Consider the following 25756-nt stretch of genomic DNA (forward strand, 5'->3'; position numbering starts at 1 on the left):
CTATCAGCATCTCTCTCAATCTAGTTCAACACGACAAAACTAAACATGTGGAAGTAGACAGACACTTCATCAAAGAGAAAATTGAAGAAGGAATTATATGTATGACTTATGTACCAACCAAGGAACAAACTGCAGATATTCTTACTAAAGGGTTGGGACGACAGAGTTTTGATGATCTTATTAGCAAGTTGGAGATGATTAATATTTATGATCCAACTTGAGGGGGAGTGTTAAAATCCCAATCCCAAGTATCCTTGTATATAATATACAAATTAGGAAAGTGGGTAAATATGGGGGATTTGATATTATTCAGTAAGGGAATTGTTTACTTGTTTAGAATAGGTAATCGTATTATATATTGGGATGTATATATGAACAATGTAATGTAGAAAATATTCAATAGCTTCTGCTTTCAAATTGACTTTATTAAATTTGGAGTAGCGAACTATTGTGTAGTTTTAACATATGAAACTTTGTTGGTTTTCAATGATGAAATAATCATTCTCAATGTAGTTGAACCTTGGAGTATTTTTTTAGTTTTATGAAATTTCTTTGGTTCTTAATGATGAAATAATCATTCTTAATGTAGTCGAACATTGGAGCATTTTTAAGTGATTATGTATGACCACTGTTTTGGCAAAATTTATTTCATTTTTTTTTAAAATTTCTGTTGACCAGTGTCAACTGCTTTTTCTTTTTCTTTCTTTCTCCCAGGCAAACTAAGGTGCATTGTTAACCGTCAATACCCTGCCTACTCTTTGCTAACGTCCTTTGAGTTCCTATTTGAACTACCCAAAGTTTTGGTTGGATAATTTTTCCATTCTTGCATCTCGTCTGCCGGGCGCTGTGTTTTGCAGCAGTGGATGTTGTATAAGAGACAGGAGAAAACTATGGGTGTAATCTAATTATAGGTTTTGGTTATGTACTATAATCGTGGATTCTGGTTGTGTAATATGATCATTGGTTGTACTGATTTGTAAATTTTTCAGTGGGAAATATATTGGCACTAACTAAATAATGGTCAAGGATTTTAATTTATACTGCATGGTTTTATGGTACAGTGGGATAATAAAATACTATTTATTTTTAGTGATGTGTTTAGTTATTTGGCTTTTTTGCTACTTTATTCTTCTATTTTGCTATCCTATTCATTTGTAAGTTTGCACAAAAGTAACAAATGGAGCTCTTATGGGGAAAATTGCGAGATAAGAATCGCTTAGACCAACAGGGAGGTGCATCGAACAATACCATTTCTTCATTGCTTGCTGAAAAATAAATTCACTGTGTTACAATGAATTACGTCCAATGTGCAAGATCAGGGTTGGAATCCCTTAAAAAAGGGGAAGAAGCATCATTTTATGCTTAGGTTTGCCACTTTGGCAAGTAAACTTAATAACTTCATTTTTTTCTGAATAGGAAGTGTGCAACCATCCATTCTTCTCCATTGTTGTATCCGAATAGTTCTGCAACTGCAATGAAGAATGTTCTCCAATAGACAGTCCACTTTGTAGCTGAATCTTTGCCATAAGTGGACTCCATTATTGACCTTATGGAAGCCATATTTTGATCCATCCTTTTAAGCCACTCTTCGCTGTAAAATGACACTGTTTCAGCTCTTTGCTCAAATTCTGATATGTTCAATTGTACAGAGACATGCTTCGACTCATATGCAGAAAGTTCAGTGAATTTGCAATTCATCTTGCTCTCTTACCTTGTCTGTTGATAATGCCTCCCATTCACAAGCCAATGATCAACAACAGAAACGTCATCCTGCACACAAAATCCACACGTCAGCCTCAGACCATGACCAAAATACAAAGGAAAAATGGAAATTTTAAATAGGGGGTCGGGGACACACAGTTGAGAATGGGAAAGTAAAGAGATTACCTGGAAATAAAGAAGTAGATTTGCAGAAGGCATTGTACCCCCAGTAAAGAAGTATCTTGTAATCCAGTCATCTTCATCTATGTCCTGCACAACAACAAAAAGTATTATTATCACCACGCACAAGAGCTTAATATTTTTGTAATAGTCTCGAAATGCATAGATACAGAATGAACTAATTTTTCCCAGAGTCCAGTTAAAATTTCCTTTAGCAGATCATACCTCAAAGTGATAAGCAAATGCCTTATGACAGAAATGATGAATAAAAAGAAGACCATCCTGTTTCATCCACTCAGATATCTTCTTCAAGAGATCCTCGTAGTTCTTCATGTGCTGCATCAAAGTTCAACACCTATCTCAACACGCTCAAATAAAGGGCAAAAAAGCTCATGCCACTTTGAAAATGATAGCATACCTCAAACATTCCAATCGAGAAAATTCGGTCATAGGATGCTTCCATCTTGAAAGTGCTAATATCTGCAACTATTATTTCCACATTCTGTAGCTGAAGCTCCCTGTATAAAAGAAGTAACTACAGAGAGTGCAGTCTCAAAACCAGCCATACAATATTGTATTGTGTTGAAAAACATACCGACACTGCTCTTCAATATGTGCTTTCTGTGTCGATGAATTGCAAATCCCTGTAATCCTGCAGTTAGCATAATTCTGCGCAATGTACAAAGTGAGGGATCCCCACCCACATCCCACATCAAGAACTCTGTGACCATCTTCAATCCGTGACCTCTCACAATACACCTCCAACATTGCCTTCTCTGCATGCATTCACAAGCAAAATCAACCCAAGAAAAGACTACAACTGGCAGCATCATCAATCACACCTTAAGAAGACTAATTGATATATAGAAAGAAACTATAGATCTGAATTCTGAACTGGGTAGTGCATAGAAATCATTTACCTGTATTTGAGATGCTTTCCAAGCACCAGCTTGAAGAAAGAAGTTGGTAATTCATAATGTTGAGCTCTTGGCTTATCAGTGTCGATGGCTATAGGCATTTCTCTGAGACCTGCACACAGGTGATTCATGATTTAGTAATGCTCGACTGGAAAACAGAGAAGGCTGCGTCTTAAACACACGTATCCAAAATCAATCCCTCCCACAACATGATCATTAAAAGATACGCACACATGGGAATGAAATCTTAGTCACTAATCACAGTTCACCAACTTCTCAATTTCATACATAAAAACTCTCTTTAAACTTTAGCAAACATAATTAAGATAAAATGAAAACTTCAACTTATGAAATTAACTATGTTTTGTGTCGCGACGTCCCGGACCCTGCTAAGAGAGAACCAACTCTCTTTGGCGAAAAATATGGGTTCGGCTGCAGACAGGGAAAAATGGAAGGTGTATTTTGAAAATGTGATTTTTCGTGGAAAACGATGTGTGATAGAGTCGGCACTAATCTTTTGAAGTGCGGTTAGAACACTTGATCCTGTTAGGGGTAGAATCGATTTGCGTAACCAGAATCAGGCTCGGGAATACGGTTACGCGAGGGGAAGGTATTAGCACCCCTACGCGCTCGTTCTTACGAACGGTACCAGATTAATAAAAAATTATCCCAAAATAAATCGAATAAGCCTTTTAGAATTACTTCCTTTCAAAAATTAGAAGAATAAAAATACTATATAGGTATTCCCTCATAACCGGAGCAATCCAGTACTTCGAAGAGTCCATGCCCTTGGTTGCAATCATCGGGAAGGAAAATCAAGAAAATAGGATACAAAATACGTTTCCGGGGTTTTATGAAATCTGTAGATTTTTCTAGGTAGGAAAATATTATTTCGGGAGGTTTTTGAAATTTGTTCGGGATGAAAATGATTTTCTAGACTTAAATATATTTTTTGTGATTTTTCAAAGTGTGAAAACATTTTTTTGAGATTTTTTGTGATTTTTTAATATTTTTCTGGAACTTCAAAATGATGCAGATAAATTCAATGGAAATCAGAGTATGAAAATATTTTTGGGATTTTTGAGAATTTTATGATTTTTTTGTGAATTTTCTGAATACAATAATAATATAGAGGTGAAGTGGAGAGAACCGGTTCTGGGAACGATGAATCGGTCAAACATTGACCAGTCTGGGGGGAAAACTAGTTTAAGTTCTTGGTCGAGACCATTTTTGTGGATTTTATGAATATATGAATAATAATCAAGTGAAACAGGGAAAACCGGCATGAACCGATTCAGGGGATGACGAACCGATCAAACGTTGACCGGTCCCTGGGAAAAAACCAGTTTATGGTCTTGGTCTAGACCATTTTTTGTGGATTTTTTGGAATAAATAAATAATAGTCAAGTGAAATGGGAAAAACCGGTGTGAACCTGCTCAAGGAATGACGGATCGGTCAAACGTTGACCGATCCGGGGGAAAACCAGTTTAAGGTCTTGGTCGAGACCATTTTTAGGATTTCTTCCAATTTTTTAATAAACCATGAAAACCTGAGCTTGAAAATATGACTTGAATTTTTAACATGTTTTTGTGAAATTTTTGAATGCAGGAAAACGATTTTAACTTTGAAAAACACCTTGGAAACTTTTCTTGGACTTTATTATGCTTTTCTTCAAAATTCTCAAGTATAAATCAATTTTAGAGCTTTGAAATATTTTTCCAAAATTTTTGTTGAATTTTTATGAATTTTTACTTTTGGAAATCAAACTCATGAAAGCAAAAACAAATTACAAATTTATTTACTTGAAGACTCCTAAAATTATGTGTTTTTTCTACAACTTTTGTTAATTTTTACAATTTTTTATGGTTTTTTGCTGAATTTATTTGAATTTATTTGTGAATTGTTAACATCAACCCGGCTACATACCGGGTCAATGGGCCCAACCGGTTTGGGAATCCGAACCAGTCAACTCGGGCCGACCCGGTTTAAGGTCTGGGTCAATACCAAGACACGTGTCAGATCGTGATTGGTGGCACATTAGATACAAAGATCTGCTGGGTGGAGCGATCTGGAGTGTTCATGATCAACGCGAATCGGAGGACCAGAAGAAGGCCACGCGTCTCCCTAAATGAGTGGAGAATAGGCGCGCCACGTGTCGCATTCTTGTGGTGCAATGGGTAAGGAATATTTAAACTAAAAAAAAAACATTTTCTTTCGTTTTCCCTTTCTTCTAGTCCCCCCTCTCTTCCTCTTCTTCCCGTCCGCATCTCTTCTACGAATGGAAACCCACCTAGTTTCGTGCTACCGCCCCCTCTTTCCCCGCTCGGTCTCTATTACCCGCAATTCCCATAACCTCTGTCGAGCCCAAAGCCAGCATCTCCACCATCTTCGGCGCTTTCGTCTGCAACTACTCGAACCCGACTCATTCCCTTCTCCCCGAAGCCTCCCTGATCTCTTTTTCTTTCATCATCCTCGGTGACCCAGAGTCTATTGCCGCCTTGACAGCTCGCCGGTCAATTCCCGTCACCCCCCACGTGGCAATGCGTCTCTAGATGCCTAAATTTGAATGAGTGCGGACCCATCCGTTGGGACCACGACAAACACCCGATGATGATTTTGCGATTCTCGAAGGAGACACTTCGGATCCGAGAACACTCTGAACATATGAGCTTTCCTTTTCCCTTATTAGTTTTTTTTTTTGTTGACTTTGGTTTTTTGGTCATTTTGGTTGTGAAATCTGAGGGATGCCTTTGCGATATTGCGAATACTGGCTTATGATGAACGGGTATTGGATGTTTTGATGTCTCGGGTGAGGGATTGGAGTTCTTAGTTAGTGTTTCGGGGTTAGGGTTTGAGCTCGTGTCAGTGGTAGAGACAAAGGGAGGAAGACAAGTTGATCTCGTCTCGTCCTCGGTGAGTGGGATAGGGTGTGGGTTGACTTAGACGAATCAACCCGGGTGAGTTGGGAACTTGGGTAAGGCACGTGTGGGTGAACACATGTGGGGTCCAGTTGGTGAGTGGGCTTGAGATATGGGCTTAGTGCTTTAAAAGGGTGCGAATGGGCTTCAAAGGTGAGTTGGGGTTTTACTGGGCTTGTGGTTTAAAATTGATAATGGGCTTTGGGTTTGTTCAAAACAAGAGCTGGGCTAGGTTTTTAAAAAACAGGCTGGTGGGCTTGGATTGAGTTGAAAGTTTGAACGGACTCGGGTAGTTTGAAGTTTGAATGGTCTTTAGCCATGGATTTGGGCCAGGATTCTAAAAGCGGGCTTGGGTTAAATAAGCAGGCCATGGGCACCTAGGTTTGAGAGGGGGCTTGGATACGGGTCAGACAGGACAAGGCTCGGTAATCTGGATATGGGGGAGATGGGTCACCCGAATTAGGATTTGGGTTCAAGGAAATGGATTTGGAGTCTAAAATCATATCTGAAAGCTTAAATGAGAGTTCGGGGGTACCTGCACTCGTAATCACACATACAGCAACATCATAAGAATTGAACAAATGGACACAAAATTTTACTTTTCTCTTTTTCTCCTCCGATCTTATTTTCCAGCCTAAGTGTGTGTCTGATCTGAATGCCTATCCTAAGTGAACTATTGAGGATCCATCTCCTGGGCTCTGAATGGAAGGGTCTAAACCTCTGCTGCAGGTTCTCAGGCTTTTATTTTTTGTACGGTTTCTCTGTACTCTACAATTTGGGAGAGTTTCCCTCCTTAATATTCTGAGTAATCCTTCCTAATTCTGCAAAATTTCCCTGTGGTGCTCTATCTCTCTCTTAATTAAAATTTTCTAGAGTTTTCTAAGCTCTCCCCCCCGGTTTTCCTACTATTTCCCCTGCGTTTCTCTACACTCCCTATTTCTCTCCTCTCTTAATTTCTGCAGGGCTCTATTAGCTCTCTCTAATTTTCTCTCAATTCTTGCAGAGTTTCTATGCTCTCCGAGGGGTGTCTTTGCAGTGTGCGAGCCTATCCCTTTTTATAGGGAGTTGGGGCAACTTCTTGGTACCAATTTCATTCCCTTGCAACCAATTTTGTCAGGGAATAATATTCCCTGCACGTGTGACTGATTTGATTTTTTTTTTATCCTCCGCTAACCAACCCTCCCTTTCCTGAACGCAGGTGATGCTGAAGGTCCACATGGCAGGCGAGGAATGGAGAGCTTTTGGGAGGTTTCCAGATGGCAGCACCGGGATGGAGGGAAAGGTATCTTTGTTTAATCCATTTTTATTTTTATTCTCATCCCGTGATTTCACTCTGCTAACTAACTGTCCCGCTCCTTTCTTCTGTATGCAGGTGACTCTCAGTTTGGCCGGGTGGCTCTAGAAGAGAGGAGGGTTTTTGGGAGTTCCATGTGGCAGCATGGTGATGGAGGGCTTGGCATCTTCATTTTTATTGAATTTTGTATTTTCTATTTTTGTCATTTCTGCATGAATGTAACCCCCGTGTTACCCCATGTAATCATTATTTGTATACTTTATTATTTCCTGCTTTATTTCCCCATGTATGTCTGCAGCCTTCCTTTCTATATGTTTAAAGGTCTATGTGTGCGTGTGTGCACTCCTGCCCAGTGTTGAATGAGTGATGCATGTATCCCAATGTTGACCAATTTTGACCTAGTAAATTAACCAATTAAGTTGGACAATTTTATCATAAAAGAGCCTGGTGATTAAAGCATGAATTCACCATCCAAACAGAACCCCAACTTTAAAATCAAAGGACTCATTCAATTAAAAATCTCATTAAAAGTTTAAAAGATTTAATCAAACCTTTAAAGCTTAGCTTTCAACAACACATCACTTAATTTTGAAATCTGACTCAAGGATCATCATTCAGATTTGAATTGAGCTTCAAGAATGAACATTTCCTAGCGCCGAGTAAATTTTATGAAAAACTCAATTTAAAACCATAGTGGAAAAGACTCAAACAGTTGACTTGACTCGAAATTGGAAAACTATCTTGAGGAAATCAGGATTGTAGTATGGGACTCCAATTATCAAATGGGCTTAAAATTTGGAACAATCGGGGCTCCAATTAGACTTAAAGCCAACTTTATTACACTGAATCTTTTTAGGAAAGCCTGGTAAAAATTAGGGTGTCTACAATTACCCCTCTTTATAGGCACTGTTGCTTAAGAATAACAATGGAGATTGCTCCTCTGTTATTTTAGAGTAACATGGCTATAAAGATAAAAGACGCCAATTTTTACCAGGCTAGGGTAAATTGATCATCATGACTTCTAAAAAAAAAAATGGTGATTGGTGGATTCCAAGGTATCTTGCACTGAATTTGAGAATTTGAGCATTATAACAACTGATGACTTGTATTAGGATAAACCTGAATACTGCAACAAATGATGAACTCGTACCGGGATGAACCCCAGCACTATAGCAAATGACGGCTTGCATCGGGATAAACCCAAGTGCTATAGCAACAAATGTCTTGCACATGGGATGAACCTGAGTTCTATAACAACGAATGGCTCGCACACGGGATGAACCCGAGTGCTATAGCAATAGAATGGCTCGCGCTGGGATAAACTCAAGCACTATAACAATAGAATGGCTCGCACGGGAATAAACCCGAGTGCTATAGCAACGAATGGTTCACATTGAGATAAACCCGAGCGCTATAGCTACAAAATGGCTTGTGCCGGGATAATCCCGAGCGCTATAGCAACAAGAATGGCTCGCGCCAGGAACCCGAGCGCTGTAGCAACAGAATGGCTCATTCCGGGATGAATCCGAGTGCTATAGCAATGAATGGCTCGCACACGGGATGAACCCGAGTGCTATAGCAATGAATGACTCGCACATGGAACGAACCCAAGTGTTGTAGCAACAAAATGGCTCGCACATGGGATGAACCCAAGTGCTATAGCAACAAATGGCTTGCACCGGGATAAACCTGAGTGCTATAGCAACGAATGGCTCGCACATGGGATGAACCCAAGTGCTATAGCAACAAAATGGCTCTCACATGGGATGAACCCAAGTGCTATAGCAACAAATGGCTCGCACCGGGATAAACCCAAGTGCTATAGCAACAGATGGCTCGCACCGGGATAAACCTGAGTGCTATAGCAACAAAATGGCTTGCACATGGGATGAACCCAAGTGCTATAGCAACAGAATGGCTCACGCCGGGATAAACCTAAGTGCTATAGCAACCGAATGACTTGCACATGGGATGAACCCAAGTACTATAGCAACAAATGAGAATTTTAGAAAAAATCTTTTGAATGTTGGAGACAAATTTTGGGATTTGAAGGCCTATGCCCCTGTCTTCAAAGTGATGTTTCAAAGCATGTCATCCTATTCCTAGGGTTGATTGCCCCAGTTTCAAAGTATATCATTCTGTGCCTGGGGTCAAATGCCTCAGTTTCAAGCATTCTCAAAACAAGGATGGCTCAAACGAGGATGTAGAAGAATTATTTAAAAAAAAAATCCTAAACATGATGAGCATAAATGTATGGTATTCTATCACTATATGTATGCATGTTGCTAATTGTGATCTAGGATGCGAGGATATGTGCATGTTGAACAACCCCATGTGTATGCAATGTGTGTTTACTTTATGCAATGCACAAAATGTATGTTGAAGCATGAACTTTCCAATTTGCTAATAATCAATGGTCTCAACTCTGGCTTTGGCTGTTTTAAATTCCAATCCAAAATAAAGGTCCCTAAATTGGTTTGTCGAAGATTCGACCCGTCATTTGCCCCAGTTACATTCTTTCAACTTCCACTTGATGTGAAGATACCAAGATTGACTATAGTAAGACTCATCTCAAAATTTGCCCCAGTTGCCACTGATCATGACCAAGTTTTCATCTTCTGACTCTTATTTTGACGCGAAGACACTAGGACTGACTATAATGAAACTCCTTACTGAATTTGCCCCGGTTACATGCATCTATAACTGCTTCTGGCTTTTTCTTCAAATCCTGCTCGAGTAAGCAAATCTCTAAATTGGCTTTTGGTAAATCATCGGGCTTTGCGGGATACTTCTTTGGAGCTTTTGAAGGATCAAATGAGTTTTTGTGGATGAGAAATCATGCATTTTGGACAAATTTGAAGAGTCAAGAGGGAATATGCACCAGATAGATGTTTTACTATGTTCATGTCGAAGAGGAAAATTTTATACCATTATTCGAAAGCCATGTGATATCGATGCTGATCTTTCAGCCTGGATGACTGGCTTTCTCCTTTTGTTGAGTGCCCCAATTTTGTTGAAGGAAATATCCCCCTTTTGTATTTTGATGGGGAACCATTGCCACTTTGTTGTTTTGATCATTGTCCATAACTTAATGAAGCTTTACCTCTGTTTTGATCTCAAGATGGACTTTAGGACTTGGGACGAAATGTAGGCCTCAGGATACGAGTTCTTAGAAAAATAAGGAAACCAAGGCTCAAAATTCCCTTCCCCAAATGATATCTTTTGCCCGAATATGTGGTGGGGTACTCGCAAAGTGTTGACCAAACCTGTCCTTTTGAACAAGTGGCCTACGTACCCTTTCGGGATCAGGTCATTACATAGTTCAGACTCAATATTGAGTTTGAAAATTCGTTTAAGACAACAATGTATTACCAATCTGGTCAGGACTTTGTTTGGACTATAATGTAGGCTTGAAGATAAAGGTTATTGAAGAAAAAGTCATGATGAGGCTCAAATTTTGTTGATATCATCATTGGTCAAGGGTCACATCTTAAGCATGTCCCTTTTCGTTTTCTTTCTATTTTTGCTTTTTCTGCATTTTTATTTTGCTTTCCCTTTTATGGAGGAGTTTTGACTTTGTTCTCATTTGATCTCCAATTGGGACTGAACCTTTTAAAATTGCTCCAGTGTGAGGTGTGATCCTTTGACGGGTTCAATCAAGAATTGAATATTTCGACCTCAATAGGGTTAGCAAGGGGTTTTTAGATCTTTTTCTCGGTAGTAGAAAGATGGCCCGCCATCATTTTGGATAGTCAATTATTGTCTCATGCAATTTGTCAGACTCCTGAAACCCTGAACCCAATTTAATTTTGGGAAAATGACTTTTTAGAAGAAATGACTTGACATTCGGGCTCAAGTTTTGTAACAAACGATAAATCTGTGCATGACTCTTTTTGTGGGAAAATTGGTTAACCAATAATGGCCATCTGTCATTTGATCAAAACAAGAGTGGTGAACATCATAAGTTTATGGAACAAACAACATTATTTCATGCTTTTTTTAACACGCGAATCCTTGAGGTGAGGGAGGTTGTATCATCTTTCCATCCTCCCCTTTTTAAGTTCTCATCATTTTCATGACTCGTGAATACTGGTATTTTCGTTTTCCTAATCTTAGCATGAAACACGAGCAAACAAAAATCTTGGCACTTGAACTCCTAATGAAAATGCATGATTTCATTGAATTTGTCAAAGGATTACAAGAGGAAAAAACAAAAATGACAAAAGCATCACATGAATTGAGTTGAGTAAAGATTCTCCAATCCAGCAGTTTGAGGAACAAATTACTTTGTGGAAGGATTCTGTCATCAGCAGGCTTCTCTACCCTTTCTCGGCTCCCAGGCCCTTACTTGCTGCAACCTTCCCCGTGGTCAGGTAAAGGATTGCTCTGAACTCTAGACTGCTTATCATCAAACTATAACCACCCTGCGTCCCTCAATGTTTGCACCTTGTTTTTGAATGCCCAACAGTGCTCAATGGAGTGTCCAGGCGTATCGGCATGATAACCACATCGGGCATCCGGGTCGTACCAACGCGGGAAAGGGGGTGAGACAGGAATCCCCGGAATGGTTGTAACCATGCTTCATTCCACCTGTTGAGGAAACAAGACTGAATAAGCCATCGGAATGGGGTCTATCTTCCTAATATTTCTTTGGACGCCCCTTTCTTATTCTTGGTTAATTGGCTAGGCCGGCATTGGCTCGGGAGGAGCTTTTTGAAGTCTCACGCCTGTTTGCACAACCTAATTAACAGAGGTTCCGAAAGCAAAATTCTTCTTAGGCCAACGATTTCCACCTTCCCAATAATAATGTCCCTAAATCATGTGAGCTTCTTCATCCATTTTCCTATCCATCCATCTTTTGCCCGGACTGACCTCATTTCCACCATCTTTGACTAAACCCGCTTTGATGTTAGCCTTAATTATGCCTCCTACAACCACGATATCCATAAAATCATAGGGAGTGGCTCCCCGAAGGTGCATGCGGTAAGGGTATTTTAACGTGCCCATGAATAAAGAAATGGTTTCTCGGTCGCTTACTAGGGGATCCACCTGGATCGCCATATCCCTCCAACTATAAGCATACTCCCTAAATGTTTTAGTAGGTTTCTTTTCCATTTCTTGCAGCAGCATTCGGTTAGGCGCCATCTCTATCACGTGGCAGTAATGAGTGATAAAGGCATTGGCCAAGTCTTTCCCAGTGTGGACTCGAGCCTTATCTTACTGAATGTACCAACAGATGACAAATCCAATCAAACTACTCTAAAAGCAGTGCATCATTAGTTTTTCATTGTCTGAGTATGCTACCATGGCTTGACAATACATCAGCAAGTGAGCCCGGGGATAGCGGGTTCCATCATATTTTTCAAAGTCTAGCATCTTAAATTTTGGTGGTAGTGTGACTTTTGGCACCAAACAGAGGTTTTTCGAATCAATGGTATCGAATGAATTGGACCCTTCAATGGCCCTTAACTGTTCCTCAAGTACGTCACAGAAACGCTCAGTTGTGATTCTGTCTGCTCTTATATATGTCATCATTATCGGGGGCATTCTGACTACTGGGACCCCTAATGTTGGTGCAGTAGGTATGAATGAAGCACTATTTGGTGGGGGATTTTCTGCGGCCATCGGAGGTTGTGTCGAGGTCTGCCCATGCAATGGGATGAATCCCGGAGGATAGGCGGGGTCTGAATCCTCCTCAATGTTTTGTGGTTGCACAGTGTTACCCTTGTTTATCATTAGGTCCAGAAGCTTGTTCATCTTGTTATTTAGCTCTTTTTACCATTGCACCATTCCCAGCATCCTGCTTTCCAATTGTTCTGCCATGGTCTTTGCTTTACTTCTGGAATTGTAGTGGTGAGTAATGGTGGACTCAATATTGGAATTATGGATTAAACTTGGCCTGACAGGAAGTCGGAAAGTGATTACCGGCCCATTGGAGAAGAACATGTGTGTATGTATGCATGTAATGCAACCTAAATAATCATTAGGCCAAGGTTCCGGGAAAAGCCTCAATGATCTCATGAATGATCCGTTTTCCCTTGGATAGGGTACTTTAAGAGATAAAATTTAACTTTTAAGTAAATTAGACTTTTCTCGAAACATTGGCCAAGTGATATGGATGTCTGACATGGATGCAGGATGTACAAAACACAAGGCAATTTATATATACAACAGACATGGATTACAACATGTGAAGAAGGATGTGGCTTCTGTCCCAACCCCGAGGAAGGTATGTACATGGGTTTTTTGAGGCTCTACCCTAGGCTAGGGATTATGGACAATCATGTGTAGTTAGGATCTAATCCCTATTGACAAAAGGTCCCCAGATTGAGACTTTATTCTCCTTCATAGAGGTCCGGACAAAGTTCGCACTGAGCGAAGTGGTTCGCGAGTCCCCATGGGCCCTGCCACATGGGAACTGGCACTATTACTGTAACGACCTAAAGAATAATGCTATTTAAATAATAAAAAGAAAGGGAAATGGAAACGGGAATAGAAGAAGGCAGTCGACTTCGTCGATGAAAGCTTCGCGTTCATTAACGACATTGCATTTTGGATAGAATAATCCCGAGGAATTTTTCAGCTCCTCGTCAACGAACACAGGAGACTCATCAACGAGGGTATAAGAGGAGCTCGTCGACGAGATAGGATTCATCAACGAGAAGATATCGAGAGAGAATTTGTGGAAACCTGAAATTTGTTGATGAGGGTTGAAGTTCATTGACGAACTTTCTACAGGAATCATCGACGAGGTGACGTGGCTCATCGACAAATTCCGCAAGATAAATAGGGTTAAACGTGATTTTTCAGTCATTTTCCTGCGCAAAACTTCTCTCTCTCTTTCTCACCCTTCGGTTCCTCCTCCTTCTCTCTTCGATTTCGAGCCAGATTTCCGCCAGTTCGAGGATCTGAAGCCACCACGACGCTCCTGGGAAAATTCTTTGCAAATTTGCCAGAGTAGATCGTTAGTGGGGTTGAGTTGAAAACCATCCTAAATCCAGGGTAAGACTTTCTACTCAATATTTGGATTTTTGACAGTTGTAGAAAGTGTAGTACGCATAGAAATATTGAACTTTAGTTATGGGGAATGTTGTTTTTAGGATGTGGAATGGGGAACCTTGCAGGTGCAGGAGTGTTTGATTAAGGGGCTTTTCAAGAACCAGGTAAGGGGATAAACTGAGCTAGTTCTTTTATGAAAATGTACGTATAATATTACAGTATTTGATTTCAGGAAAATAAATGTATTTATATATATATATGCTTTATATTTGAGAAATACTGCTGAAAATGATGGTATGTTAAATATACGAAAAACTTGTTTAGTGTGGCATAAGTAGGAATTATAATGAAAAACTGTTTTCTGGGAATGTGTTAATGATACAGATTTTTATAATGGAAAACCGACGTACGGGCCGAGATTTTGATATATTTGCCAGGGTATGGGCCGAGCTATGTGTATGATTTGCCAGCGTACGGGCTGAGCTATGGATATGTTTTTCGGTGTACGAGCTTAGCTATGTAAATGATTTGCTAGCGTACAGGCTGTACTATGGATATGATTTGCCGGCGTACGGGCCGAGCTATGGTAAAATGTAAAATACCGACATACGGGCCGATGATTTTCATGATATACATATATATATATATATGCAAAATGATATGATTAATTTGATAATTAATGATATGATATATCCATGTATCACAATTTCAGTATATGTTATATGATATCAAAACCTGGTTGGCTTGGTCTAGGCTAGCACTTGCACAGTACCGTTGTTATGTGTCCATGGTCATCATGATCATGATATTTGTGTTAACGCCATTGTACGGAGTGGTGTGAGATTGGATGGTCGATGTGGTTTTTATGAAGTGTGTGAGCGCCCCTGGTGTATGGACCAGGTCTGGCAGACCCATCAGACTTACAGACTGTACTTTTAACTTGGCAGTGGTCGGCCAACCATTATCAGGTCCTGCCTTCGGACCACAAAACCCAGTCATGTGGGGGTAATACATGACAACAACCAGCTAACCTACTAGGAATGTTTTTGTATTATATTTTATGAGATGAAATATGATTATGAAAATGCAGTATGTTTTACCATGCTATGATGATATATACGTTTTCCTAGATATGACATGACAATTTACTAAATATGTTTTCATATGATATATGTATAACACGAATACTCATGTTGTCACACACTAGTATTAGTTTATTTCCCTTACGGAGAGGTGTCTCACCCCAAAATTTTATAAACTTTTCGGGAGCCCCTGATAGGAGAGTGGGAAAAACCCCGCTGATCTAGTGTTGTTTATCTGCCCTCTTTGAAGAGTAAGTTTTAGTAGGGATAGTTGGATTTTATGGGAAATGTCCCTAGATCTTGTTTTTGGGATGTGTATACTGAAACACAGTGGATATAGTGACTTTGGTATTTATGGTAATGTGATGGATGTTTTCATATTTATGAGATTGTGATTGTATGTTTCCTACTGCTTGGTCTAGGCTAGCACTTGCACAGTACCGTTGCTATGTGTCCATGATCATCATGATCAAGATATTTGTGTTAACGCCATTGTACGGAGTGGTGTGAGATTGGATGGTCGATGTGATTTTTATGAAGTGTGTGAGCGCCCCTGGTGTACGAATCAGGTCTGACAGACCCATCAGACTTACAGACTATACTTTTGACTTGGCAGTGGTCGGCCAACCATTGTCAAGTCCCGCCTTCGGGCCACAAAACCCAGTTATGTGGGGGTAATACATGACAACAACTAACTAACCTACTAGGAATGTTTTTATATTATATTTTATGAGATGAAATATGATTATGAAATTGCAGTATGTTCTACCATGCTATGATGATATATACGTTTTCCTAGATATGACATAACAGTTTACTAAATATGTTTCTATATGATATATGTATAACATGAATACTCATGTTGTCACACACTAGTATTAGTTTATTTCCCTTACTGAGAGGTGTCTCACCCCAAAATTTTATAAACTTTTCGGGAGCCCCTGATAGGAGAGTGGGAAAAACCCCGCTGATCTAGTGCTGTTTATCTGCCCTCTTTGAAGAGTAAGTTTTAGTAGGGACAGTTGGATTTTATGAGAAATGTCCCTAGATCTTGTTTTTGGGATGTGTATACTGAAACACAGTGGATATAGTGACTTTGGTATTTATGGTAATGTGATGGATGTTTTCATATTTATGAGATTGTGATTGTATGTTTCCTACTGCTTGGTCTAGGCTAGCACTTGTACAGTACCGTTGCTATGTGTCCATGATCATCATGATCAAGATATTTGTGTTAACGCCATTGTACGGAGTGGTATGAGATTGGATGGTCGATGTGATTTTTATGAAGTGTGTAAGCGCCCCTGGTGTACGGATCAAGTATGGCAGACCCATTAAACTTACAGACTATACTTTTGACTTGGCAGTGGTCGGCCAACCATTGTCAAGTCCCGCCTTCGGGCCACAAAACCCAGTTATGTGGGGGTAATACATGACAACAACCAGCTAACCTACTAGGAATGTTTTTGTATTATATTTTATGAGATGAAATATGATTATGAAATTGCAGTATGTTCTACCATGCTATGATGATATATACGTTTTCCTAGATATGACATGATAGTTTACTAAATATGTTTCTATATGATATATGTATAACATGAATACTCATGTTGTCACACACTAGTATTAGTTTATTTCCCTTACTGAGAGGTGTCTCACCCCAAAATTTTATAAACTTTTCGGGAGCCCCTGATAGGAGAGTGGGAAAAGCCCCGCTGATCTAGTGTTGTTTATCTGCCCTCTTTGAAGGGTAAGTTTTAGTAAGGACAGTTGGATTTTATGGGAAATGTCCCTAGATCTTGTTTTTGGGATGTGTATACTGAAACACAGTGGATATAATGACTCTGGTATTTATGGTAATGTGATGGATGTTTTCATATTTATGAGATTGTGATTGTATGTTTCCTATTGCTTAGGCTTCCATTATGTGTTCTGATATATCCCTGGTACCCACGGGTCCAGGTAGATTATGATCTGCTGAGTGTTGTGATATTGATTTTATGATATTATGAAAAAAAAAATGTGAAGATTAAGTAGGTCGTCACAATTACACTCCTTTCTAATCCTAGCAAGGGAAAGACCGGGTATAGAGTTATGAAGGTGTGTGAGTTTAGCAATTTCAACCTACACCCTTTACCCCACATCCATCCATTATTCAGAATAAAACACATGCTTAGCAAAACATCATGCTTATTCAAGATACAACTAATTACATGTTTAGCTAAAACAATCAGAACTAAGCACATGCTTATTCAAGTATCAAAGCAAGCAAGGCATTCACAATTATTCATGTATATGCAAACAAGCTATCAATTTGTGCAAAAAATGAAAGGGAGTAATCAAGAAGGCTTATTTGAGATCAAGATAATTCTCAATTGATCACTGGCTCGACTCTCAAGTGTCCCCAGTGGAGTCGCCAAGCTGTCGCGACGTCCCGGACCCTGCCTAGAGAGAACCAACTCTTTCTGGTGAAAAATGTGGGTTCGACTGCGAACAGGGAAAAATGGAAGGTGTATTTTGAAAATCTGATTTTTCGTGGAAAACGATGTGTGATGGAGTTGCCACTAACCTTTTGAAGTGTGGTTAGAACACTTGATTGCTAGCCCGTTAAGGGTAGAATCAATCTGCGTAACCAGAGTCAGGCTCGAGAGTACGGTTACGCGAGGGGAAGGTATTAGCACCCCCTACGCGCTCGTTCTTACAAACGGTATCAAATTAATAAAAAATTATCTCAAAATAAATCCAATATGCCTTTTAGAATTACTCCCTTTCAAAAATCAGAAGAATGAAAATACTATAGAGGTATTCCCTCAGAATCGAGGCAATCCATTACTCCGAAGAGTCTATGCCCTTGGTTGGAATCATCGGGAAGGAAAATCAAGAAAATAGGATACAAAATATGCTTCTAGGGTTTTCTGAAATCTGTAGATTTTTCTAAGTAGGAAAATATTAGTTCGGGAGGTTTTTGAAATTTGTTCGGGAGGAAAATGATTTTTTAGACCTAAAAATATTTTTTTTGTGATTTTTCAAAGTGTGAAAACATTTTTTTTGTGATTTTTTTTGTAATTTTTTAATAATTTTATCGAACTTCAAAATGATACAAATAAAATCAATGGAAATTAGAGTATGAATTTTTTTTTGGATTTTTGAGAATTTTATGATTTTTTGTGATTTTTTTGAATACAATAATAATATAGAGGTGAAGTGGAGAGAACCGGTGTGAACCGGTTCTAGGAACGATGAATCGGTCAAACGTTGACCAGTTTGAGGAAAAACTAGTTTAAGGTCTTGATTGAGACCATTTTTGTGGATTTTATGAATATTTGAATAATAATCAAGTGAAATAGGGAAAACCAGCATGAACCGGTTTGGGGGATGACGAACCGATCAAACGTTGACCGGTCCCTGGGAAAAAAACCAGTTTAATGTCTTGGTCGAGACCATTTTTTGTGGATTTTTTGGAATAAATAAATAATAGTCAAGTGAAATGGGAAAAACTGGTGTGAACCTGCTCAAGGAATGATGGACCTGTCAAACGTTGACCGATCCGGGTTTGTCGAGACCATTTTTAGGATTTCTTCCAATTTTTTAATAAACCATGAAAACCTGAGCTTGAAAATATGACTTGAATTTTTAACATGTTTTTGTGAAATTTTTGAATGCAGGAAAATGATTTTAACTTTAAAAAACACCTTGGAAACTTTTCTTGGACTTTATTATGCTTTTCTTCAAAATTCTCAAGTATAAATCAATTTTAGAGCTTTGAAATATTTTTCCAAAATTTTTGAGAGTTTTCTAAAATTTCTATTTTTTTGTTGAATTTTTATGAATTTTTACTTTTGGAAATCAAACTCATGAAAGCAAAAACAAATTACAAATTTATTTACTTGAAGACTCCAAAAATTTTGTGATTTTTCTACAACTTTTGTTAATTTTTACAAATTTTTATGGTTTTTTGCTGAATTTATTTGAATTTATTTGTGAATTGTTAACATCAACCCAGCTACATACCGGGTCAACGGGCCTAACTGGTTCGGGAATCCGAACCAGTAAACTCAGGCCGACCCGGTTTAAGGTCTGGGTCAAGGCCAAGACACGTGTCAGATCGTGGTTGGTGGCACATTAGATACAAACATCTGCTGGGTGGAGCGATCTGGAGCGTCCACAATCAACGCGAATTGGAGGACCAGAAGAAGGCCACGCGTCTCCCTGAACGAGTGGAGAATAGGCACGCCATGTGTCGCATTCTTGTGGTGTAATGGGTAAGGAATATTTAAACTAAAGAAAAATATTTTCTTTCATTTTCCCTTTCGTCCAGTTCCCGCTCTCTTCCTCTTCTTCCTGTCTGCATCTCTTCTGCAAATGGAAACCCACCTAGTTTCGTGCTACCTCCCCCTCTTTCCCTGCTCGGTCTCTATTACCCGCGATTCCCACAACCTTCATTAAGCCCAAAGCCGGCATCTCCACCATCTCCGGCGCTTTCTTCTGCAACTACTCGAACCCGACTCATTCCCTTCTCCTCGAAGCCTCCCTGATCTCGTTTTCTTTCATCATCCTCAGTGACCCAGAGCCTATGGCCGCCTTGACAGCTCCCCGGCCACTTCTCGTCGTCCCCCACGTGGCAATGCGTCTCTGGATGCCTAGATTTGAACAAGTGCGGACCTATTCGTTGGGACCACGACAAACACCCGGCGATGATTTTGTGATTCTTGAAGGAGACTCTTCGGATCCAAGAACGCTCCGAACAGATGAGCTTTCCTTCTCCTTTATTAGTTTTTTTTTTTTTTGTTGATTTTTGTTTTTTGGTTATTTTGGTTGTGAAATCTGAGGGATGCGTCTACAATATTGCGAATACTGGCTTATGATGAACGGGTATTGGATGTTCTAGTGTCTCGGGTGAGGGATTGGAGTTCTTGTTTAGTGTTTCAGGGTTAGGGTTTGAGCTCGTGTCAATGGTAGAGAAAAATGGAGGAAGACGGGTTGATCTCGTCTCGTCCCTGGTGAGTGGGACAGGGCGTGGGTTGACTCAGACGAATAAACCCGGGTGAGTTAGGAGCTCGGGTAAGGCATGTGTGGGTGAACACACATGGGGTCCAGTTGGTGAGTGGGCTTGAGATACGGGCTTAGTGCTTTAAAAGGGTGCGAATGGGCTTCAAAGGTGAGTTAAGGTTTTACTAGGCCTATGGTTTAAAACTGATAATGGGCTTTGGGTTTGTTCAAAACAGGAGCTAGGCTAGGCTTTTAAAAAACAGGCCGGTGGTCTTGGATTGAGTTGAAAGTTTGAATGGACTGGGGTAGTTTGAAGTTTGAATGGGCTTTAGCCATGGATTCAGGTCAGGATTGTAAAAGTGGGCTTGGGTTAAATAAGCACGCCACGGGCACCTAGGTTTGAAAGGGGGCTAGGGTACGGGTCAGACAGGACAAGACTCGGTAATCTGGATATTGGGGAGATGGGTCACCCGAATTAGGATTCGGGTTCAAGGAAATGGATTTGGAGTCTAAAATCATATCTAAAAGCTTGAATGAGAGTTCAGGGGTACCTACACTCGTAATCACATATACAGTAATGTTATAGGAATTGAATAAATGGATACAAAATTTTACCTTTCTCTTTTTCTCCTCCGGACTTCTTTTCCAGCCTAAGTATGTGTTTGATATGAACGCCTATCCTAAGTGAACTATTAAGGATCCGTCTCCTAGGCTCTGAATGGAAGGGTCTGAACCTCTGTTGCAGGTTCTCAGGCTCTTATTTTCTGCACAGTTTCTCTGTACTCTGCAATTTGGGAGAGTTTCTCTCCTTAATTTTTTGAGTAATCCCTCCTAATTCTGCAAAATTTCCCTGTGGTGCTCTATCTCTCTCTCAATTAAAATTTTCCAGAGTTTTCTAAGCTCTCCCCTCAGTTTTCCTTCTATTTCCCCAGCGTTTCTCTACGCTCCCTATTTCTATAAGGACCCAAACCGTGATATATGGATTTATTGTGTAAAAGAGGGAAATATGGAATTTGCACAGATTGTCGACGAGGCCATAATTTGTCGACGAAGGTAGAAGACTTCTCGTCGACGAAATTCAAAGGCTCGTCAACCAAGAAAAGCAGAGGGGTTTAGGAAAATTTGGAATATCTAGCTCGTCGATGAGGCTGCCGATTCGTCGACGAAACTAGTGAAGAATTTGTCGATGAGGACACCAATTCGTCAACGAATGCACTCGGGTCAAAGGTACTATAAAGGATATTTTGGGTTGCTTTGGGGCTAAGTTTCCCCAAGCTCTCTCTCTCTCTCTCTCAAGAACTCTCCCTACACTCTCTTTTTCTAGCTTTGTTTGCCGATCGTTGCCCGGTTCGTAAATCCAACGATACTGCGAGGATCAGTGAAGGATTCTCTACGTTTCTAGCGGATCGAAATCTCGTTTCGGGCTAAAATTGAGGTAAGGCTCTGTTTTCGTTCCTGATTCAGTATATATATAATAGTACAAATTGTAAGCATGTACTGTACTGTGATTTGTAGGTTTTGGAGTCTCGGTTCGTAGTTTTGAGGATCGTAGAGTTCGCAGTTGGAAATCGGGTTAAGGTAAGATGATTCTGTTTATATCAGTCCATTTTCGAAATCAGGATCGGTAAGCTTGTAGGCTACAATCGTATGTATGTTTTGGCTACTTATTTAGGGAAATCTATCAAGTAAAAATGTGGGATTTTCGGGGTATAGTTTTTGGGAAAATTAGGGATTTCAGGAATCATCTCTACTTTGTTTGGAAAACTGTTGATTATGTTAAAACTGTATTATTGAGGTGACAGTAATCCATATTTGCATAAATTGTATACTTGAATTTGTAAACGATATGATTTTCCGTAAACCAAATAAGTGTGGTATGTATGGTTGTATGTATTTGTTCCAAGTATTTGTAAAACAGCTATGTGGCAGTTAATTACCGTACACTGAAATGTATAGGAATGTGAGTTCCAAAATGATTCCAGGGATTTGTAAAATAGCCATGTATCGGTTAACTACTGTGGGCGAGAGTAGCCGGCTCTATATCCGAGGTGTGAAATATCACCAGTATGTTTCGGTTGGTCACCAAAGGGGGTGTTCTACACCATATGTAGCAATGTAATTACTGTGGGCCTAGGTCTTCGCTTCGTAGTTGCATGTGTAGCAATGTAATCGCTGTGAGATTAGGTGACCTTGTGTAGTTGCGTATGTAGCAATGTAATCACTATTGGGCCTGAGTCGTCGCATTGTAGTTGCGTATGTAGCAATGTAATCGATGTGAGACTAGGTGACCTTGTGTAGTTGCGTATAGAACAATGTAATCACTGTGGGCCTCGGTCGTCGCAGCGTAGTTGCATATGTAGCAATGTAATCGTTGTGAGACGAGGTGACCTTGTGTAGTTGCGAACTAGTACGACGACACTGATCGTATGTTTTGGGTATCGTATGTACCGGAATGGTTTTTATGAAAATACTGGAACTGTATGTATATGTATGGTATTGTATGGAAATGTTTCGAACTATATCGTATTTTATAGTGTTATGAAGTATGTAAAATAATACTAGTATGCCACACACTGATATAACCTGTTTTCTCCCTTACTGAGAGGTGTCTCACCCCGAATATATATATAAATATTTTTCAGGTCTTTCGGGTAGTCGAAACTAACATCCTAGCGTCTGGAAGCAAGGGGTGTCATTTAGCTACTACTAGTACCTGTTAAGTACGAGTTTTGGTATCCAGGTTGTCAGGATGGTTTTTGCTGACACCTGGGGTATGTTTGTATTATGGGAATGTAAATACTAACTTGTATAGACTCTAGTATGATACTGTTGTTGTATAAAAGATCGTATTCCGCTACGTATATTTGAATGAGTATGGATGGTTATGCGTATGTAAATAGGGCATCCGTTCACCCCAAGGGGTCGGACCCTCTCTTTGGCATTATATCATGTATGTTTTAATTGATATAGAGAGGTTAGGTTACTTTATTCACACTTGGGACCCACCTGCGGGTTCGGGGCGTGACAATTTCTCTCCTCTCCTAATTTCTGTAGGGCTCTATTTGCTCTCTCTAATTTTCTCTCAATTCTTGGAGAGTTTCCATGCTCTCTGAGGGGTGTCTTTGCAGTGTGTGAGCCTATCACTATTTACAGGGAGTTGGCGCAGCTTCTTGGCACTAATTTCATTCCCTTGCAACCAATTTTGTCAGGGAATAATATTCCCTGCACGTGTGACTGATTTGATTTTTTTTATCCTCCGTTAACCAACCCTCCCTTTCCTGAACGCAGGTGATCCTGAAAGGAATGGAGAGCTTTTGGGAGGTTTCCAGATGGCAGCACCAGGATGGAGGGAAAGGTATCTTTGTTTTATCCATTTTTATTTTTATTCTCACCCTGTGATTTTACTCTGCTAACTGACTGTCCCGCTCCTTTCTTTTGTATGCAGGTGATTCTCAGTTTGGCCAGATGGCTCTTGAAGAGAGGAGGGTTTTTGGGAGTTCCATGTGGCAGCATGGTGATGGAGGGCTTGGCATCTTCATTTTTATTGAATTTTGTATTTTCTATTTTTGTCATTTCTGCATGAATGTAACCCCGAGGTTACCACCTGTAACCATTATTTGTATATTTTATTATTTCCTGCTTTATTTCACTATGTATGTTTGCAGCCTTCCTTTCATTTATTTGAATAAATGATGCATGTATCCCAATGTTGACCAATTTTGACCTAGTAAATTAACCAACTAAGTTGGGCAATTTTATCATAAAAGAGCGGAGTGATTAAAGCATGAATTCACCATCCAAACGAAACCCCAACTTTAAAATCAAAGGACTTATTCAATTAAAAATCTCATTAAAAGTTTAAAAGATCCAATCAAACCTTTAAAGCTTAACTTTCAACAACACATCACTTAATTTTGAAATTTGACTCCAGGATCGTCATTCAGATTTGAATTGAACTTCAAGAATGAACATTTTATAGCACCGAATAAATTTTATGAAAAACTCAATTTAAAATCATAGTGGAAAAGGCTCAAACAATTGACTTGACTTGAAATTGCAAAACTATCGTGAGGTAATCAGGATCGTAGTATGAAACTTAGTTATCAAAGGGGCTTAAAATTTGGAATAACTGGGGCTTCAATTAGACTTAAAACTAACTTTATTACACCAAATCTTTTCAGAAAAGCCGGATAAAAATTAGGGTACGTAATCTAATAAGCATTTAAGTTATCTATCAAGTGCCGACTACTCAACCCATTGGTCATCTAATCTTAAGCAGGGTAAACACTGGGTTACAACTTACATATGCAAAAATAAAGTAATCATTTTAAAGATCACCAACGTACAAGACTTAGCATTAATAAGTAAAGAAAAGCAAACCCAGTGCGCATCTAACCAAGAACCCGACATTGAATTTACAGAGAGAGAAGAAAGTACAGTGGGAGAAATGGAGGAGATCAGAGAGCTGGAGGTCAGAGGAGGGTCTGTAGCCAGAACGAAGACGGCTTGCCAACAGCAAACGGGTTAGTTTCCTTATCACGGCGTCCGGTAGCAGGTTGCGCTCTAGCGAAGCTAGCATCAAGCGCACAGTAGCCTCGTACGGTCTCTGTATCAACTTTTCCATACAGTCTCTTATGGAATTGTTGGGGGAAGTCCACAGCAAAGCTCCGTGATGACTCTCTTATTTATTTATTATTATTATTAAGAAAAAAATCGTAAACTTATTTAATGGTTTTTGATTAGATAGCAAAGCTCCGGGACGACTCTCTTAATGGTTATTAAGAAAAAAGGAAGGAAGAAAGAAAATAATAATAATAATAATAATAATTATTATTATTATTATTATTATTATTAAATTATAAGCATAGGATTCCAACCTCCTTAACCCTTCTTCTACCTAATACATCATGGTGTCGGCTGTCACTAATAAACCCTTTCCAACTCGATGAGCTTTAATTATTTGAAACCCCCTTTTTTATATATTAATTAGAAACCAAAAAATAAATTGAAAGAAAAATCTTATAATTAAAACAATTACTAGCTACCATCTTTATAGAAATTAAAGGATGTTGACTATGATGGATTTGCAAATAAGTCACTTAAACTACCTTCCTCCTTCAAGAAATTAAACCAACTCCTTAATTTGATGGGAGAGTAGTTCGTTTGTGTTTTAAATTTTTTTTTTATTAATAAATTTTAATAAATATTTTGTGGTCACACACCCTAATAGAAGAAAATATTGATTTAACTGTACTGTTAAATAAATTATTTGGTGCAATTTTTTGAATTTTTTAAAGGTTTTTTGTATCGTCGGAATGAAGAAACGACTGATCAAACTTGAAAAAGAATTGAGAAATAAAATTGATTTATTTTTATGTAATGGGATGTGTAATTTTTGTAAGTCTCTCAAATCTTATGGAATGGTTGGGCCTCCACAGAATCTGATGTAACCCGGCGGACCTGTTCTTTGAGATTTGGGCCTCCCTATTAAACCAAGTTATTGGTGTATACATATAGATTATTTATTTCATATATTTGTAAATTTAATATTATTTTATTTTATTTCATAATTCATATATTATTATCATTATTAGAAGTCAAAAAAATTATAAGAGGTGTTTTTTAGAAATTTTCTTTAACATTGTGTTTAGAAGCATGAATTTTAAATTTTA

General features: G+C 39.1%; 1 protein-coding gene and 1 long non-coding RNA gene across 3 annotated transcripts; one reads left to right on the top strand and one right to left on the bottom strand.

Annotated features, from left to right (window-relative positions):
* Positions 1-1232: 1232 nt before the first annotated feature.
* Positions 1233-24708, bottom strand: LOC131152301 ((S)-coclaurine N-methyltransferase-like). Its single transcript, XM_058104120.1, is given in 8 exon segments — positions 1233-1591; positions 1712-1770; positions 1888-1971; positions 2107-2217; positions 2300-2395; positions 2473-2701; positions 2802-2910; positions 24522-24708. Coding segments are annotated over 8 exon segments (1068 nt in total). The 3' UTR covers positions 1233-1398.
* On the top strand, positions 19391-23734 carry LOC131152302 (uncharacterized). Of its 2 annotated transcripts, XR_009135920.1 has the most exons (3): positions 19391-21519; positions 21600-23439; positions 23530-23734. It is a non-coding gene; the product is annotated as an uncharacterized LOC131152302 (long non-coding RNA). The 2 variants fall into 2 exon arrangements; XR_009135919.1 differs by having other exon boundaries at positions 19391-23439.
* Positions 24709-25756: the final 1048 nt, after the last annotated feature.

Source organism: Malania oleifera, chromosome 3 (assembly GCF_029873635.1).
Source record: "Malania oleifera isolate guangnan ecotype guangnan chromosome 3, ASM2987363v1, whole genome shotgun sequence".
Lineage (NCBI taxonomy): Eukaryota > Viridiplantae > Streptophyta > Magnoliopsida > Santalales > Ximeniaceae > Malania > Malania oleifera.